Source organism: Poromitra crassiceps (assembly GCF_964638095.1).
Source record: "Poromitra crassiceps genome assembly, chromosome: 6".
Classification (NCBI taxonomy): domain Eukaryota; kingdom Metazoa; phylum Chordata; class Actinopteri; order Beryciformes; family Melamphaidae; genus Poromitra; species Poromitra crassiceps.
In genome coordinates, this window is record NC_139627.1 from 5,866,577 (window position 1) to 5,886,073 (window position 19,497).

Consider the following 19,497-nt stretch of genomic DNA (forward strand, 5'->3'; position numbering starts at 1 on the left):
GGTGCCCAACCTTTTTTGACCCAAGATCTACTTTTAAAGTAGCCAGCCTCCCGAGATCTACCAGTCCAGTTTCAACATCGCCGCAAACGCACACACATCGTTTCCAGCCTGCAGTAACTAACCTCACAACACTTTCTCGTTGTCCCACAACCACTTGACGCTAGGGCTGTGAATCTTCACTGGCCTCACGATTCAATTCCATTACGATTCAATTCGATTACGATTATCGATGCATCTCGATGCATCTTAAATCGATGCATCACTTTTTTCCCCAATACATGATTTATTTTTTCTCACTTTCTTTTTTCTCACTGTGTGGCTACTTTTAAAATAAAAGTGCATTTGGAATTGCATTGTATTATGATCCATAATTAAAATAAACAACTGCATGTACTTCCATTATATTTTATTTGATTATAAAAAATATATTTATTTTTTATTTTATTTTTATAATCGTTTTTTGACGCGATCGACCTGGGGTCAGTCCGCGGTCGACCAGTAGACCGCGATTGACTGGTCCGGCACCACTGGCCTAAAGTGTAAAACACATCAGCGGTGGCAGGCATTATGACGCGCATCATGTGACGCCCCTAGCACACATAGGAAGCATTGCGCTGCAGCTCGTACGAGCGACCACACAGCACGGGACAACGAGATGACGCGAGGCAGCCACATTTGAAATGGCACAGTGGCGTGAAGTGTTGCAGGGGAGGTGCTGCTGTGTTTTGGACTTAAACCTAACCCTTAAGGTCCTTACACATCAAGAGCGATGCGAATATACGGCACGAAATTGCGATGCGAGTTTTGACCCACCTGTCAATCACAGCCACAGATGTGTACACGTCGGAAGCGAATTTCTGAAAAATCGACCGTGGTTCGAAAAAATAAACACCGCAATAACGCTCAGCGAAACTTCGCCGTTGGTATGCACGGTTGCATTGACTGATATAGGTTCGGAAAATATTATTGACATGCAAGAAAAAAACGCTCCCGATGTGTAAGGACCTTTACTCTAAAGCTTAATTTATACTTATTATAAAGTGTCGCTCAGCACATGGTCGCAGATGAAAAAGAAAGTGTCGCTCATGGTGTTGTATTTATACTTCAGTGAATGTTCGCCTCGGTTCAACGGTCACGTGACACCCGAACGCTATAAGCAGACAGCCAAGCGAAGAGGAACGCACAGTGAAACCACCTCGGAGGCAAGATGTAAAGTACTTGACTGCAGCCGCATATAAACGACACACAACTCACCTCCTCTCTCTCTGGGAAATGCACGATGTTCTTTGTGATTTTCACGAAGTCATACATCAAGGACAGGCTGATAAAAATAGCGGAGACACGTTCATTCATTTCAATCGAGTGAAAACCAAAACAAGGAAGTCAAACGCGTGCCGTCTATATAGCCAATCAGACTTGCGCGATACTATGACGTAGTCAGCAACACTAGACATTTCACCAGGTAGCAGACACTGCTCGCCGACACTTAAAAGTGTCGACTCAAGTCCTCATTTCTGTAAGCTTAACACACTGTAAAAAAGTACCAACTGAATGAGAAACAGTACTATGATAGTTTGTCCACAGCTGGTCTCCGTAGTTACAGTATTATGGTCCATATGACTGGAGATATGCTGTCTTTTGATAAGTCCACTGTTTTTTTTATTATTATCATTATGTCCACTGTTTGCTGCTACCATGCAAGGGTGGATGATACTGATGATTATTATCATTATTGATACTGAGGATTATTATCATTATTTAAAGGAACACTCCGCCCATTTTCAACCAGCTTTGTATCATTAGAACATCAGTAGTATATCAGAAAACTGTAAACGGTTTTGAAGTCATTCATCTAGTTTGACAGTTATTGAGTTGATTTGAGTTAATGAGTTATTAATTTGAGTTAGTGTGGACCAGTGATGTCACTGGTCCACACTTTAACACTCAATAACTGTCAAATTAAATGACAGACTTCAAAACAGAAATGGGTACAAATCTAAATGGGATTTGGATTTTCCTTTGTATTTCACTTCCAATGTCAAGGTGATTTATTTTTAAATGGCAAACATATTTTGTAATGCATTGAGATTTTCTATTGTAAAACAACTAATCCTTGAAATGCTATTTGCACTTTCATAGTCTATACTTGATACATTCCCTCTTTATATGAAAGAAAAAAAGTTTGATGTGTGATGCCAATAAACTATGTGTTGAGTTTTACTTTCTCTTCAAGTTTGTATTTATTGGTTAGTGTTGCAGGGTGATATATGATTGATTCTCTGGAGCCCCTGTTCCCTAGTAGTTTTCCCTCCGTTCTCACGGGTGGGTGTTAGTGTGTGTGTGTGTGTGTGACTTTTGTTTTAAGAAGCGTCTTATGAGCTGAGGCTGTTTGTATCTGGCCTCCAGACCACCGACTGAGCTGTCCACGAAAGAGACCGTCTATAGCTGTCAACGCCCCGGCCTGATAGCAGGTGAGCTGCTCCCATTCAGTTTGGGACTTCTTGTTTGATGTTTCTGTGCAAAGACGTTCTGTGTTGTTGTGGCAGGGTTGGATGGACTAGACACGAGCTTGATCGTATTTTGAGAGTCACAGTTACAAATTATGACATTTCAGTAGGGAATATTGGGCATAAAAATACACACGATCACAGCGGCTGTTTCCAGAGAAGCTGTCGAGCTGCCAGCTGTGTCTGCAGTAATCAAGGTGGTGAATCGCCCGTGTGTGCGCCTCCCTCTGGCCACCATCACCACCGCGGTCATCGTCATCCTGGCTGTTTTCATCCTGGTAAGACGACTCCGCTTCCACCACTTTGAGCCGCTGGTAGAATGCCATCACATGCTCTGCTATTTATAGATGTACTGCAATTCATAGCTGAAATAGCAAACTTCAAAGCCTGCTGTCCAGTGGCTGTATGTCAATCAAATCCTTTGATCCTTTTACTCCCCCTTAGTGCTTCATCAAGCCAGATTTGACATGTTCCAGTGATAGTCCTGACCGCCATGCAAATAGCTCCCACCAGCACATGGAAGATCTCTTCTACCTACCTGTGAGTGATCGCTCTGTTAAACCATTGGTTCTCAAATGGAGGTCCGGGGACCCCCAGCGGTCCGTGGCCCCCTGGCCTCCACGAAAATATTGTATGCTTTAAATCTAAAATGGTTCATGGATTACATTCTAATCTAACAAACCTATCAATTTAAAAGTCAAGCACGTTACCGTGGAAACAATTAAGCTTAGCCCAAAATCACAAATCAGAATGAGGTATATTTTCTATCTTGTAAGGGCTCCTTGGCTGAAAAACATTTGAGAACCTCTGTGTTAAACGTACACAATGATAAAATGTCAAAATTGTCATCTTCAAGAGTAGCATTCATACATTATCATCAACTATCAACTCATTATCATCAACTATTTAAATAACAACACAGAGACATTTTATTAGCTAATGACTTTATTGGGAAACATTGTGCAAAACGTGTGTTTTCTCACCTCTTCTCAGTTCTCAGTGTCCTGGTCTGGACTGAGGAGGCGAAACGGAGGCAGATGGGTCCAACCCATGGTCCAACCTCACTTGTAGACGGGGAGCAGTGGAACATGCCAAGTGTGGTTGAGTAGGGGGGGGGGTTAATTGATTACAGTTTTTCACAAATGCTTAAACACATTTCCTGATAGACTACCTCACTACCCATCTCAAAACTCACACACAAAATGCTAAATCTTACACTTCTCTTGCAAAAGCACACTTTGCCCTCAAAACGGTGTTAACTGTTCACTAAATGGTATTTTCTTTTCAAATGACAAACACATACATCATATGAGTAGACATTTCTAAGCACCCATTGAACACTGGTGTGCAGAATGGAAAACACTATATGAATGCTTTATCAGTAGAATTATGCCTTTGCATGTTCAGTTTCAGGTTGTGCACATTTGTCTAATGTGTTTAAACAATTGTGAAAATCTGTAAAACCAATTTTTGAGGGGTTAAACTACTTGGAGTCATTATAAATGATTAGGTTTGATGTATGGGAAAGTCAATGTAATAATAGTTGTGTTGAAGGGGACTCTTGTTGTATTGTGTGGTTAATTGAAAACTAATTATGTTTGTCTCTGCATAGGAGGGGCTGCATCCTTCAATGGGGGATTCATGTCCCTGCTTCTGACAGGGGAAGGCACCAGGACTGCTGCCTAGTGCCTACATACTGTAACTGGACCCATTTGCAGGGGCTTAGCCTACTGGTTTAGTTCAGTTTTGTCTTGTCAAGTTTTGAATAGTGATCTGTTGAATTTATAAAGTACAATAAAACCTTTATGGGGAAAGCCATAACAAAACTGCCTAGAGATCCATTGTAAGTTACCCAGGCTGTAGGGGTTAAGGCGGAGGACCTCTCCTCTGCAGGCCCTGCAGAGATGGTAGAGTGAACAGGGTGAGAGGAAGGAGGCGGGGAGATAGATGGCAGAGGAGGTAGGGAGGCTAGAGAGAGGACAGAGGCAGGAGGGAGGCTAGAGAGCAGACAGGAGGTAGGGAGCTAGAGAGAGGAGGCAGGAGAGGACAGGAGGGAGGAGAGGACAGACAGGAGGTAGGGAGGAGAGGACAGGAGGCTAGAGAGAGGCGACAGGAGGTAGGGAGGCTAGAGAGAGGAGGCAGGAGAGAGGTGAGGGCATGAGGGAGGAGGTAGGTAGGGATATAGACAGGAGAGGACAGAGAGGACAATGACAATGCAGGAGGTTGCACCTGCGTAGAGAATAGCAAGAGAGGCACCTCCCCCCCAACCTCCTCCCTTCACTCCCACCTGTCCACCACCATTTTTTCCCCCCCACATCTCCTCCTCCCGTCTCCAACAAAATCCCCTCCTCTGCCATCTATCTATGTATCTCCCGGCTTCCTTCCTCTCACCCTGTTCGCACTCAACCACTCTACCATCTCCGCAGGGACTGAGCCTGCAGAGGAGAGAGGGGAGCAGGCACAGTCCCTGCAGAGATGGTGAGAGTGGTTGAGTGAGAACACGGTGAAGGAAGGAGGCCGGGAGATGGCAGAGGAGGGAGGGGGGGATGGGGAGGAGGAGGAGGGGGGGAGGGAGGGATGGGGAGGAGGAGGGGGGGGGTGGGAGATGGGGGGGGGGGGGGATGGGGAGGAGGAGGGAGGGGGGATGGGGAGGAGGAGGAGGGGGGGGGGGGAGGGATGGGGAGGAGGAGGGGGTGGGGAGGATGAGGAGGGGAGGAGGGGGTGGGGAGGAGGAGGGAGGGGGGGATGGGGAGGAGGAGGGGGGGGGGGGTGGGAGATGGGGGGGGGGGGGGATGGGGAGGAGGAGGGAGGGGGGGATGGGGAGGAGGAGGAGGGGGGGGGAGGGATGGGGAGGAGGAGGGGGTGGGAGGGGGGAGATGGGGAGGAGGAGGGAGGGGTGGAGGGGGTGGGGAGGAGGAGGGAGGGGGGGATGGGGAGGAGGAGGAGGGGGGAGGAGGGAGGGGTGGGGAGACGACTTCAAATCCCCTGCAGGAATCAAACCTGCACTTCTCCGCATACAATGCGGCTGTTAAGGTGATCGCCTTAACCCCTAGACCATCAGCTAGGTAACTTACAATGGATCTCTAGGCAGTTTTGTTATGGCTTTCCCAATGAAAGACTTGAAAAGGTTTTAGTGTCCGTACCGGGATTCAAACCACAAACCTTTGGGTTGGAAGGCATGGTCTTTCACCACTGGACTACAGCCCAGCTCAAACACACAGCACATGCAGCAAGTCAAATAGATGTGGTTAAGATTAGGGTTTTCTTAACCACGACCATACCCTAACCCAATTGATATGGTGGTCGTGGTTAAGAAAACCCTGATCTTAACCACATCTATTTGACTTGCTGCATGTGCTGTGTGTTTGAGCTGGGCTGTAGTCCAGTGGTGAAAGACCATGCCTTCCAACCCAAAGGTTTGTGGTTTGAATCCCGGTACGGACACTAAAACCTTTCAAGTCTTTTTTGAATATTTTGTTTTCAATTATTAATATTATTTTCACATTTACTAATCATTAACCACTCTATTCAGGAATTGACCGACTAATCAGCAACTATCTAATGATTAACTAATATATTCACGAACTGACATGTATTAAAACAGTTAACTACTCTGAGTCTGCACTGAGTGCTCATAAGTGTCAAAATAGAAAACCAGATTCAAACATAGGCAGAATGGTTCCAGGTCCATGTTTATCATACCAGAATGTTAGCACAACAATACAAAACTCACAGCAACAAGTAGACCAGTGGTTTATTGATAGTATTCTGTGACATCACCACACAGACATCTTGGTCTGCTTGTAATCAATTAACAGGTGATTAACCACACAGCCAATGAGCTGTGTGTAGTGTAAAGTGCCATATTGGTCGGAAATGCATGTGACATCATGGGAATACTATGAATAGACAAGTCCAAGTGAATCAGTTGTTATTAAGCTTTATGAAGGCTACTTAAACAAGATAATTTAGGATAGATATAAATGTACCAAATGTTATAGCTATGTTATAGCAGACGTTTTGTCATTTCTAAAAAAATTGATTTTTCAGGTTCGCACAACATAGTATTGCATAAGGAGTTGCTCATAATAACTCTTTTTAAATCTTTAAAGTATTTTAGTTGCTGTTCTGGGTATGGCATTGCATCCCTGAGAAGGCTACATCGGTACAGCTGGGTTTCATTCAGGTTCATGTGTAAGGATACTCATTCTACAGTGGGTGTTTATATGATATACTGTGCAAATCTATATTTTTTAATCTCTTAAATTACATAATATTCCTTTGGTTTCTTCAGTGCGGTTTGCTGATATGTCAAAGAGATAGTTACACAAATAAATGACAAAACTCATAAGCAAACAGAAATGGTGAAGTGCTGCTCATTTCAGAGAGATACCGTATTGCACAGACAGATGAGATCATCTTCACGGTGGAAGAGGTTTCTCCTGCTGGAGCAGGAGTGAGCTCATCTGCCAGGGTTAAACAAGGTCGTGAGCCAGGGGTGAGTGAGGTCGTCTGCCAGGGGTGAGCGAGGTCATGAGCCAGGGGTGAGCGAGGTCATCTGCCAGGGGTGAGTGAGGTTGTCTGCCAGGGGTGAGCGAGGTCATCTGCCAGGGGTGAGTGAGGTCATCTGCCAGGGGTGAGTGAGGTCATGAGCCAGGGGTGAGCGAGGTCGTCTGCCAGGGGTGAGTGGGGGTGAGCGAGGTCATCTGCCAGGGGTGAGTGGGGGTGAGCGAGGTCATCTGCCAGGGGTGAGTGAGGTCATCTGCCAGGGGTGAGCGAGGTCGTCTGCCAGGGGTGAGTGAGGTCGTCTGCCAGGGGTGAGCGAGGTCGTCTGCCAGGGGTGAGTGAGGTCGTCTGCCAGGGGTGAGCGAGGTCGTCTGCCAGGGGTGAGTGAGGTCGTCTGCCAGGGGTGAGTGAGGTCGTCTGCCAGGGGTGAGCGAGGTCGTCTGCCAGGGGTGAGTGAGGTCGTCTGCCAGGGGTGAGCGAGGTCATGAGCCAGGGGTGAGCGAGGTCATCTGCCAGGGGTGAGTGAGGTCGTCTGCCAGGGGTGAGCGAGGTCATCTGCCAGGGGTGAGTGAGGTCATCTGCCAGGGGTGAGTGAGGTCATGAGCCAGGGGTGAGTGGGGGTGAGCGAGGTCATCTGCCAGGGGTGAGTGGGGGTGAGCGAGGTCATCTGCCAGGGGTGAGTGAGGTCATCTGCCAGGGGTGAGCGAGGTCATGAGTCAGGGGTGAGTGAGGTCATCTGCCAGGGGTGAGTGAGGTCATCTGCCAGGGGTGAGTGAGGTCATCTGCCAGGGGTGAGTGAGGTCATCTGCCAGGGGTGAGTGAGGTCATGAGCCAGGGGTGAGCGAGGTCGTCTGCCAGGGGTGAGTGAGGTCGTCTGCCAGGGGTGAGCGAGGTCATCTCCCAGGGGTGAGTGAGGTCGTCTGCCAGGGGTGAGTGAGGTCATGAGCCAGGGGTGAGCGAGGTCATCTGAGCGAGGTCATGAGCCAGGGGTGAGCGAGGTCATCTGCCAGGGGTGAGTGAGGTCATGAGCCAGGGGTGAGCGAGGTCATCTGCCAGGGGTGAGCGAGGTCATCTGCCAGGGGTGAGTGAGGTCATGAGCCAGGGGTGAGCGAGGTCATCTGAGCGAGGTCATGAGCCAGGGGTGAGCGAGGTCATCTGCCAGGGGTGAGTGAGGTCATGAGCCAGGGGTGAGCGAGGTCATCTGCCAGGGGTGAGCGAGGTCATCTGCCAGGGGTGAGTGAGGTCATCTGCCAGGGGTGAGTGAGGTCATGAGCCAGGGGTGAGCGAGGTCATCTGCCAGGGGTGAGTGAGGTCATCTGCCAGGGGTGAGCGAGGTCATCTGCCAGGGGTGAGCGAGGTCATCTGCCAGGGGTGAGTGAGGTCATGAGCCAGGGTGGATGGGGGCAGATCAGGGCATGGTGGGGCAGGGCAGCAGCATCAGCATGAGACACAGAGGACTGGGGCTCAGTGCCAGCCCCGATGAGTCTCTCCCTACACACACACACACACACACACACACACACACACACACACACACACACACACACACACACACACACACACACACACACACACACACACACACACACACACACACACAGGGGTCAAACCAATAGAACTGGAAAATAGAATGCCCATTGGTCACACTGTATTTGGGCGTGTCACAAACAAAAGGCAAAGTAAACAGAGTTCCAGTTTAGATGATGCCGTCACACTTAGTTTCTGTTGCTCCATTAAGACTGAATGGGAGGAGCTGCTTTGTATGTGTGGCAACACCTGATTCCAGCAATTCTGGGTACATGTTGTGTTTCAGAGCTGTTAGCTACATGTTGTGTTTCAGAGCTGTTAGCTACATGTTTGTTAGCTACATGTTGTGTTTCAGAGCTGTTAGCTACATGTGTTCAGAGCTGTTAGCTACATGTTGTGTTTCAGGCCTCTTTTGGTATGGTATGGTGTTTATTCTTAATCCCCGAGGGGAAACATGGTTTGCCACCAGAGCGAGAACAGATACAAACAAGAAACAGTAACATACAGCACAATAACAATAATACAGTGGAGAGAGAGAGCCTCACAAAGCAAGGCTAGCAGTGTTCATTAAAGAATTTTACAGAAGCAGGAACAAAAGATCTTCTAAATCGCTCAGTAGAGCACCGAGGCATCAAAAGCCTATTACTAAACGAACTGCGCAGGGCATTAAATACATTAAACAAAGGATGGCCTTCATAAGAAAGAATAGAATTCAATTTTCTCCTTGTTCTCTTGGCTATAATCATCTCCAAAGAATCAGGGGGAAGGCCAATCACTGAGCCTGCCTTTTTAATCATTTTGTTTATCCTATTTTTGTCCATGACAGTGAGGCTGCCCCCCCAGCAGAGCACAGCATAGAAAAGGACACTAGCTAGGATACCTTGGTAGAACACATGAAGAAGTGACCTGCTGATGTCAAATGATCTAAGCTTCCTCAAGTGGAAAAGTCCAGACTGGGCCTTCTTGAACACAGAATCTGTGTTCTTCTTCCAGTCCAGCTTACTGTCCAGGTGGACACCGAGATACTTATAAGACTGGACTATTTCTACCTCCAGCCCTTTAATAATGACAGGGGAGACTTCTGCCTTCTTCCTCCCAAAATCAATAACTAGCTCTTTGGTCTTTTCAACATTGAGCAGTAAAAAATTGTCATCGCACCAGGAAACAAATAAATCAATCTCCTTTTTATAGGCCCGATCGTCACCTTTGTTGATGAGACCAATAAGAGCAGTGTCATCAGAGAATTTCTGCATATGACACATGGCCTCACTATGTCTGCAGTCCGCAGTATAAAGCTCCATCTGGGCCCTTCTTGATCTAACTTCGTTCTCTCTCTTTCTTAAAAAAAAAAAAAAAAAAAAAAACTAACCAACCTTGTACCACTAACCTAAACTTGTACCACTGTTCCTTCAGAAGTTGTAGTTGTCATAGACTGTGCTCCATAGTTGATTGCTCTATTGCTGACAAAAAATGTGTTATTGTAAGTCGCTTTGGATAAAAGCGTCTGCCAAATGACGTAATGTAATGTAATGTAATGAAGGCGCTCGAAAAATCAAAGAACATTTCCCTAACAGAGTTTAAATAAACGTCTTACAAATAAAGAAAAGCCACTGTCAAATCATGCGATTTAAGTGAATGTTTTGAGCTTTGAGAGAGGTTTGTTCAGCCGGAGAGACGGCAACCCGGTACGGGATGGGATTAGCACCCCATCTTGGCTCTCTCGTGAGGGAGAAATCCACAAACGCTACGGATTAGCCTTCTGAAAATCTGCGCAAGATCGGCGCGGCCTGGGGTCCTCCAGGCTAGAGCGAGGTGCTCGACGCAGGTAAATGACGTGCAGCGCACAGGCCCTCTTGAGGCGTCCTTGAGGCATCCCTTCAGCCTCTGGATTGCCTTTGTCATGAGGGGGGTCTGGTGAGACGAAGGAGGAGCACGGCCGGGAGAAACCCACAGAGCCTAGATCCTCCATGCACCGAAGGGCCAATACTGCGGCGTAGCACTAGCTCTATTGCAGCGGATTGGGTTCTCTTTTACCCCTCCCGCGGGCAACGTTGCAGATAGAGTAGTAAGGCTGATCCGTAGCGGCTTCTGGGACGTGAGTCGGGGTCTTAATTGGCCTCGGCTGGGTCTACTGGGCGAGGGTGTATGATGTTGACAGACCCGAAACACCTTACGACCCCAGATAACATCACTGATGACACGTCCTAGCGCATGCGGTAGCAGTGTATTTGAGAATGAATGTTCATGTTTACCCATTTTGGTGGATTGTCCCAAGATCATACAAATGATGTGATTTTTGTGAACTTAAAGGCCCAATCCGTCAAAACTCACTATTACTGACGCCGGTGGCCGTTAGTGTAACTGCAGGCAGCGTGTGAACGAGCTGACGCGCGGGCACCATACTCGCACGCGCACAAGCAGTTGCCTGGCAACAGCAGAGCTGTTCGTTGCTTTGTAACGTTAACTCATAAAAGTCACTTGAAAACGGCAACCTGGACAATTTATCGGTCAGATCAGCCTCGAGATGCCCAGGAAGGATTTTGGATGAATTAGGGGACGTTATTGTGGCATGTTTGGTCGTGTTTTGGCTTGCGTTGACTGCGGGCAAGTCGATACTCATGTTAGCAAAAGCCAGGAAATAGCCTGCTCCCCCTGTATGTATGGTAATGCCTGGAGTTGACCAAACTGAACAATCAAACAATGTTTCATAAGCATAACAGTAACGTTAGGCATATTTAGGACTGTTAAATTCATTATCCACACAAGACGGTAACATTATTAGTGGGGCTGGTGGTAATTTCTATAAATGTAAATGAATATTAGTTAGCCGCGATTAGCATCAAGCTAACGCTACTAGTATGTGCAGTCCCACTGCAGTCAGAGCCTGCTGGCTGCGGGAAGTGGATACTCATGTTTGCACAAGCCAGGAAATAGCCTGCTCCCCCTGTGTGTACGGTACCGTCAAACAATGTACCGTAAGCATAACAGACAGTAGGCTAACGTTAGGCATATTTCCGACTGTTAGATTCATTCATTATCAACACAAGACAGTAACGTTATTAGTGGGGCTGGTGGTAATTTCTATAAATATAGCTAAATCTATTAGTTAGCATCAAGGGGAGCGTGCCTATGTTCCCACAGCCCTATGTTCCCACAGCCCTTTCTTGACTATTTTATAGAGCAGCAACGCGTTGAAAATAGAACAGTGGCGTAAAATAGAGCAGCGCGTGTGCTGCGCGTTGCATGCTGACAAGCCACGGCCGGTGTGAGACTTTACATTAAATATAATTGAATCTAAAAGGCGCGGCGCGTTTTTTTGCGCGACATACATGTTCGGTGTATTTTGGCCTTAAGGAGCTAAGTTTAGCAAAGGACGTGTCAAAATTATGCCAGAGAACAGCACATGTCCACAAGCCAGGGCTACTAGCAAACAATCAAAATAAGATAAATTTTTTATTTATTTAAATAAATAAAAATATTGCACTATTTATGCAGTTAACTCAACCTTTATTGCACTATTTATGCAGTTCACTCAACATTTTTGTGCCAGGAACAGGCAATCTGCAAGTGCTGTCCTTTGAAGACTATTTCAAGATTTATATTTCTGGCGCCAGCAACGCCAATGGATCTTTTCTCCTCTCGTTTCATGACGGTGGAAACAGAAATTCTGAACAACTAAAACCTTTCCTCCACGGTTTCCAGGGATCAAGCTTCCATGAATAGCAGCCATCTGAGCAAACACTGTGGACCACTCAGCACCATGGCCGCGAATTACGATCAAAATATAAGGGGGTCGTCGGAACTACACCTCTCCACCAAATATCGTGAAAATCCGTGCTGTAGTATTTACGAAATTGTGCATTTGGTTTTTCAAACTGTCGCAATAGAAACAACTATGGACGGATCGTGATCAACACAAAAGTGTTCCACGCAACACGCCTTCACCAAATTTGGTGCAAATTGGAACATTCTGCATCGAAACGTTTAGATCACATTGTGTTTTGTTATTTTTTGTGGTTTTTTGTCTCTTTGACCTTACTCAGTCATTCGTAGTGATGCATTGTGTAAGTTGGATTGTGAATGCCTTTTTGATTCTTCATTAATACAATAAAATTAAATTAAAAATTAAAATGCACACAGACAAAGAGTAAGTAAATCTTAGTAAACGTGGGAACATTATGAGAACTAGTGCAAACCACTTCTTGTAGTTTAGGGGGCTGGGGCCAAATCTGATATGGATGAATTGCTAACTAGTGCTAGTCATATTGTGTATTTTTTCATGATCATGTGTATTCTTGCATGATCAAAGGCACACAAAACTTTGAGACTGGTGTGGTTGTGCAACAAGACTATTGTTGGGAAATGTGGGAACACAGGGCCTTATGTTAAATGTCAATGACAGATATGTCCACAGTTCTGTACTAGTGTTCAGTGTTTACTGGCTATGTGAAGGGTTAACGCCACAGTGAGGCGCTATTGTACATTGGTAGTGTATACCTCCGTGCCACTTCCTTCCGGTGCCCGAAGAAGAAAATACCGGGCTTGTTATTCAGAGTGGAGCTGTAGCACAGACAGCTAGATGCTTGTGACCAACAGCGATTAAATAAACTACGCCATAAAGGCTAAAGATATCATCTCTCTCCATCGTCTCATTTTACTCCCGGATGCAACGTGCTGCAAAGACGTATAACTCAACACCTTATTTTGGAAGAAAAAAAAATCTAAGAAATGTGGGAACATAGGGCTGTGGGAACATAGGGCTGAAATCTTAGAAATGTGGGAACATAGGGCTGTGGGAACATTGGGCTGTGGGAACATAGGGGTGACCCCCGCATGAAGCTAACGACTCACCACCGCAGCTAAATGCAGTCAAACAATAATGTTCCATGACCATAAGCATAACGGTACTAACGTTAGGGTTGCATTACTTCACACAAGACGGTAATGTTAGCAGAGTTTCTGACCAGGTGGTCAGATACTTGTACTACGGAGTGACAGTAAAAATCTTGAAAATCCATTAGCAAGCAGCTAACGTTATCTGGTCAAAACCACATTACAGTAGCTACAAGCAGCAAGTTCCCTTCATGAACCGAAAACACAGTCCTGACTCTAGTTTCCCCCCCGATGTCGGTCACATTGCTGCTGTCTGGCCAGACGGGCTTCATTAGATAAATATTTATTTATTTAGTCTGGACTTTTTCTGGAGTCTGTGTTTGTTGTTTCCTTTAGCTAGCAGCTAGCGACGAGCGTAACGTTAAAAGCTACTTCAGCCATTTCCTGTTAGCGTCTAGACAAGAGACAAGCTCGACGTGAACGCGCGAGACGTCACATCCTCTAGCTGTGGCGGGAGATGCTATCCACTTCGAAACTGCGGTTTTCCATGTATCTTCTGAACGGCTGTTCGGAGAGAAACGCCCCTGGTCGCCATTTTTAAGTGACGTCAAGGCGCATTCACTCAGTGCCAATAATAAACACTTTGTGCACATTTATTTCTCGCCAGAACCAACGGAATGGGCCTTTAAGTACATGTTTCTAATTTATCAACGGGCTTTTTAATTAATTTTTTTAATGATCCAAGTTGCAGTGGTTTACCTCTGAAGTCGGCAGGCCTGTCCTCCCAGGGTGACAGCACAATACCCAGGGCTTTCCGCTGGTTACCTGACAGGGCTGCTTCCTGTTCAGCTGTTACTGCCACAGCCTGCTCATAGGAGAACATGCTGATCTGGTTCGGGTTAAACACCACCTGCAGAAGGTGACATGAGCCAAATGAGGGGAGGCACGAATTGTCAAGATGAACACACCAACATAGATAACAAGACATTTCGGGTCCCAGAACAAAAGCTGAATAGAACTCCATAGACTTGTTTTGTGGAAGTCAGGTCAGTGTACAGTAAACTAGTAATAATAGTCATTTAGACGCAGCAAGTCATTTAGACGTGCGCATGCGTCGGTGTTGTGCTTGCCCGCCAGAAGCTCCGTCTCATTTTAACATTTTATCCAGTTTAAAGTCATATTTGTGCGTGCACCTTTTAACTATATTTTAGTGCACTATCAGAGCCTCACACCAGGCTTAACGTTTTGTGATCAGTCATCTGGATTACTTTATTCTGGACCTAAACTACCTACCGCTTGGAGCCGCGTCAGTGACTCAGCCCAGCTAGCCTCGGAAGCTAAGCTAACTCGTAGCTGGATCGGACCCTATCCCTTCACGGGCATATTTACATTAGCTGGACCTTGCTTTTTTGCCGTGTGTGGGGAACTCTCTGTTACAGAGCCCCGACCGGCCGGACCTCTCTAAATTTCACAAACAACAACCTGAGCTAAAGCTAAGCTAAGCTACGCTAGGCGAGTAGCCTAGAGGGCTAGCAGCACCTGGATACTCCCACTGGCCTGGTGGTTTGCCTTTAACCTAGACAGGCTAGTGGTGAGATTTTTCTTATCTCTATGTGTACAACCATGTCACAGGATCCACCATCATGCATGAACTGTAGTCTTACCGTATTTGAATTGGTCAAAGATGTCTCCCGGTTGCAAGTGGAAATCATAGAGAAGAATCGGTCCATCAGGAAACTCACATCCACACTGCAGTCATTTAATTTAATCCCAAAATGTGATGCTGACAGTTTGGGCATCGGGGATGACACCACTGTTCCGTGGCTCAGAGAATCCTCCCACTCCAGCAATGTTTCCTATGGGGAGGATCCGTGGCGTAGGCTTGGTGCCAAACCCAAGCAGCCAGCCTGCTCGACCCCCTTCACTGCAGCTGCTGCCCGGATCTCAGCTTCCCGCTGCCGTGATAGACCCCGAGGATCTCGTAGCCTCCAGCCCTCCTCATGGTCCATTGAGCTTGAGAACAGATTTAAACTCCTGGAGGATGAGACCGATAACCCGCCCGGTCCCCTGTACTCCTCAGTGCTTCCTCCGCCGGCCGTGCATCCCAGCCCGGGAGCACCATTCAACGTACGGAGCACCGCCCAGTTTCCACCGCTGTCCAGGTCCTCATCTCCTCCGTCTCCACCGATGTCCGCTGGCCTGTCTGCAATACCTGCTCGTCCTGCTCGGTCCCGGCTCGCCACCCGGCTCCGGCTGCTGAAGGAGGCTGTCTCCAATCGCCCTGAGCAGTCCAACGGGATTATTTCAGCTGGGCTCCTCTCTTCTCCCGCTGTGGGTACTGGTGCTGGTTCTCTCTTTCTGCCCGGCCCTGGTTTCCCCGGTCATTCGGGGGTGCCACCGAACCCGCCATGCCCGAGAGAAGTGGCCGCTAACGTTAGTTTGGTCACTAACGTTAGTTTGGTCGCTAATTCCTGTAAACCCAATCAGTCTATAGGTCCCGATCCTCGCTCATCACCCCCGCCTCCGCTTTTCCCTCCAACTGTAGCAATTATTGGCGACTCTATCATTAAAAATCTTCGTTATATCAACGCCATCACATATTGCTTCTCCGGGGCCACGACAGTTGAAATCATTGATAAACTCCCCGCCATCCTCGCCTCACTCCCGTCCTCTGTCACAAAACTAATCCTTCACGTGGGCTGCAATGACACTGGCCGTCAACACTCCGAACAAACAAAACAGAACTTCATCCGACTTTTCGATTTGCTCACAGCTAGTGGAAAATCCACATATCTGTCTGGCCCAATCCCAACTCTCCGTCATGGTGACGTGCGATTTAGTCGTCTGTTAGCGCTCCATTACTGGCTCCAATCGTCCTGCATTTCCCACGGCATCACGTTCATCCATAATTTCAATCTATTTTGGGAACGCTCCTCCCTGTACGCTGCAGATGGCCTCCATCCTAGCACTCTAGGCGTTAAAATGCTCAGTGCAAATCTCCGTCATGCTGTTGCTGTCCACTCGGCCATGCCTGCTTGACTGTCTGCCCCTGCTGCTCACGTCCACCTCTGTCCTCCCTCCCCCTCCCCTCCCCACCTGGCCACTCCTGGTCAATTGCCCACACACTCCTCTGATGCAAATCCTCTCACCAGCTCCCCCTGGCGGAGAGGAGGACGTATCACCTCCTCACCTCCCTCCGAAACATGTCATGTTATTGATTCTGATGTAGGCTACGCTGTCTACCCATCGTCTCACACTGTCAACTCTGTCCCCCTTGCACCTCCAGTCATAAACATAAACATTCACTCCTTCTGGTCCAACGAGCCCCGCCCCCCTCGCACTGCTGCCCGTACTGTAGATCACACTGTTTTATTCCCCCTGCCTAAGGCAGTCACATACACCCCGCTTGTCTGTTTCAAACTGGCTCTTTTTAATGTCAGATCTCTCACCAGCAAGGCACTGCTGGTGCGTGACTTTATCCTGGACAGGAAACTTGACATCCTATGCCTTACTGAGACCTGGCAACAGCCAAATGACTTCTCCCAGCTCAATGAAGCCATCCCACCTGGCTTTACATATATCAGTCAACCCCGCTCCACCGGGAGGGGCGGCGGCCTCGCTGTACTCCACCGTCAGAACATCAATGTCACCACTGTTGCTCTCCCCCACTTCTCCTCCTTTGAATGTTTTGCTGTAAAACTCACTGGCTCAAAACCCACCATCATTATCACCATTTACAGACCACCAAAGCCCTCTGCTGCTTTTCTCACTGAATTTTCAGAACTCCTAACATCTGTCTGTGCCTTATCCCCCATTGTCATCTTACAGGGTGACTTTAACATCCATATTGACAACCCGTCCAATGCCCTTGCAAATGACTTCACCTCACTCCTGGACTGTCTCGGCATCACTCAACATGTTAATTTCCCAACGCACAATAAAGGTCACATATTAGACTTAATCTGCTGCACTGGTCTCACCCCCTGTAACCTCGCCCATGCAGTTTTCCCCATCTCTGACCATAAAGTTATATTATTTGACATCCACGTCCCCCTACAAAAAGCAAAAGAACACCGGACCATCTCCTTTCGGAACATAAAACGCATCAACCCCTCTGATTTCACCTCCCTCATCAACTCTTACCCCTGCCCCCCCCCACTCTCCTCCCCTGCTGACTTGGTGAATCATTACAATGACTGTCTCTCCTCCTCACTTGATGCTCTGGCCCCCCTGAAAACCCGCACAGTCTCCTTCACACACACTGCTCCCTGGTTCACTACTGACCTCCGCCAGCTCAAAGCCGCCGGCCGCCGACTGGAGCGGCTATGCAATAAAACCGGACTCTCTGTTCACATCCAACTATACGCCGATCACCTTCACCATTACAAGAACGCCCTCTCCACTGCCAAATCCTCATACTACTCCAACCTCATCAACACTGGTAAAGGCAACACCCGGGCCCTTTTCTCAACAGTCAGCCATCTACTTCAGCCCCCCAGGACCCTCCCCCCAAACATCACCTCTGATCACTGCACTGCCTTTCTGCAATTCTTCAACTTTAAAATCAACACCATCCACCAACAGCTGGCCTCATCTAACACTCCCGCCAGTGATCCACCCTGGATGGCTACCCTGGCCAAGCCACTCATCCGTCCCCTCTCCAACTTCACTTCAGTCACAGAACACTCCGTCTCCGATCTCATCCGAAAAGCCAAATCCACCACCTGTCAGCTTGACCCCCTCCCCACTGCCCTTGTCAAAGCCTGTCTGTCTTCCATCTCCCCCATAATCACAAAAATAATCAACTCCTCCCTCACCTCTGGTACCGTCCCCCCCCAGCTCAAAATGGCCGCAATCACACCCACCCTCAAAAAACCCGGTCTCGACCCATCTGACATGAACCACCACCGCCCCATCTCCAACCTTCCCTTCATATCCAAAACACTTGAGAGGGTGGTTGCCGCACAACTACAGTCCCACCTTGACTCAAACCACCTCCATGAACCCTTTCAGTCCGGTTTCCGCGCTAAACACAGCACCGAAACAGCCCTTGTCAAAATCACGAATGACCTCCTCCGTGCAGCTGACTCTGGATTACTCACCATACTCATCCTTCTTGATCTCACCGCCGCCTTCGACACCATCTCCCACCCACTACTCCTGCAACGACTAGCTGACATTGGGATCACCGGCACTGCACTCTCATGGTTTTCTTCATACCTCACAGACAGACATCAGTTTGTACAACTTGGGAATCACAGGTCTGGGTGTTCTGCTGTCTCACTGGGTGTCCCCCAGGGGTCAGTATTGGGCCCAGTACTATTCATCACTTACCTCCTTCCCCTGGGCACAATCCTCCGTCACCATGGTGTTCAATTCCACTGTTACGCCGACGATACACAGCTCTACATCTCCACTAAACCCACCTCCACCCTCCCCCCCACCTCCCTCACTGCCTGCCTCCATGACATCAACAGCTGGATGAGCAGGAATTTCTTAAAACTTAATGGCAATAAAACTGAGGCCCTGCTCATCGGCTCCAAAAACACACTCACCAAATCCCAAACCCCCCCCACCCCCCACATCACCATTGACGGTTTCCCTGTTCCCTTTTCTGCACAAGTCAAAAGCCTCGGTGTCACCCTGGACAATACCCTTTCTTTCGCCCCCCACATAAAAAATATCACCCGGACTGCCTTCTTTCACATTCGCAACATCTCTAGACTCCGCCCATCCCTCTCCCAATCCAGCACAGAAGTTTTGATCCATGCATTTGTCACATCCAGGATTGATTACTGTAACTCTGTTCTCTCCGGCCTCCCCACCAAACTCCTCAACCGACTCCAGCTCATACAGAACTCTGCCGCCCGGATCATTACCCGCACTAAAGCCTCTGATCACATCACCCCCATTCTCATCCAACTCCACTGGCTCCCTGTTCCATACAGAATTAATTACAAAATCCTCCTGCTCACTTATAAAGCTCTCAACCACCAAGCACCCATCTACCTCTCTGACCTCCTGCACGACTACACCCCCTCCCGTTCCCTGCGCTCCTCCACTGCTGGTCTCCTCACTGTCCCTTCACACCGCCTCACTACCATGGGTGCAAGGGCCTTCAGCT

At 48.0% G+C, this 19,497-nt stretch overlaps 1 protein-coding gene across 2 annotated transcripts in view; it reads left to right on the top strand.

Annotated features, from left to right (window-relative positions):
- Window positions 1-4,956, top strand: part of LOC310778242 (ankyrin repeat and IBR domain-containing protein 1-like) — a 32,649-nt gene extending 27,693 nt beyond the window's left edge. For both annotated transcript variants that reach the window (XM_083638616.1, XM_083638617.1), the window contains 5 exons: window positions 2,407-2,471; window positions 2,670-2,785; window positions 2,952-3,047; window positions 3,501-3,607; window positions 4,120-4,956. In XM_083638616.1, the coding sequence (XP_083494742.1) occupies window positions 2,407-2,471; window positions 2,670-2,785; window positions 2,952-3,047; window positions 3,501-3,578 (355 nt within the window). In that variant the 3' untranslated portion in view covers window positions 3,579-3,607; window positions 4,120-4,956. The remainder of the gene's footprint in view (window positions 1-2,406; window positions 2,472-2,669; window positions 2,786-2,951; window positions 3,048-3,500; window positions 3,608-4,119) is intronic.
- The last annotated feature ends 14,541 nt before the right edge of the window (window positions 4,957-19,497 follow it).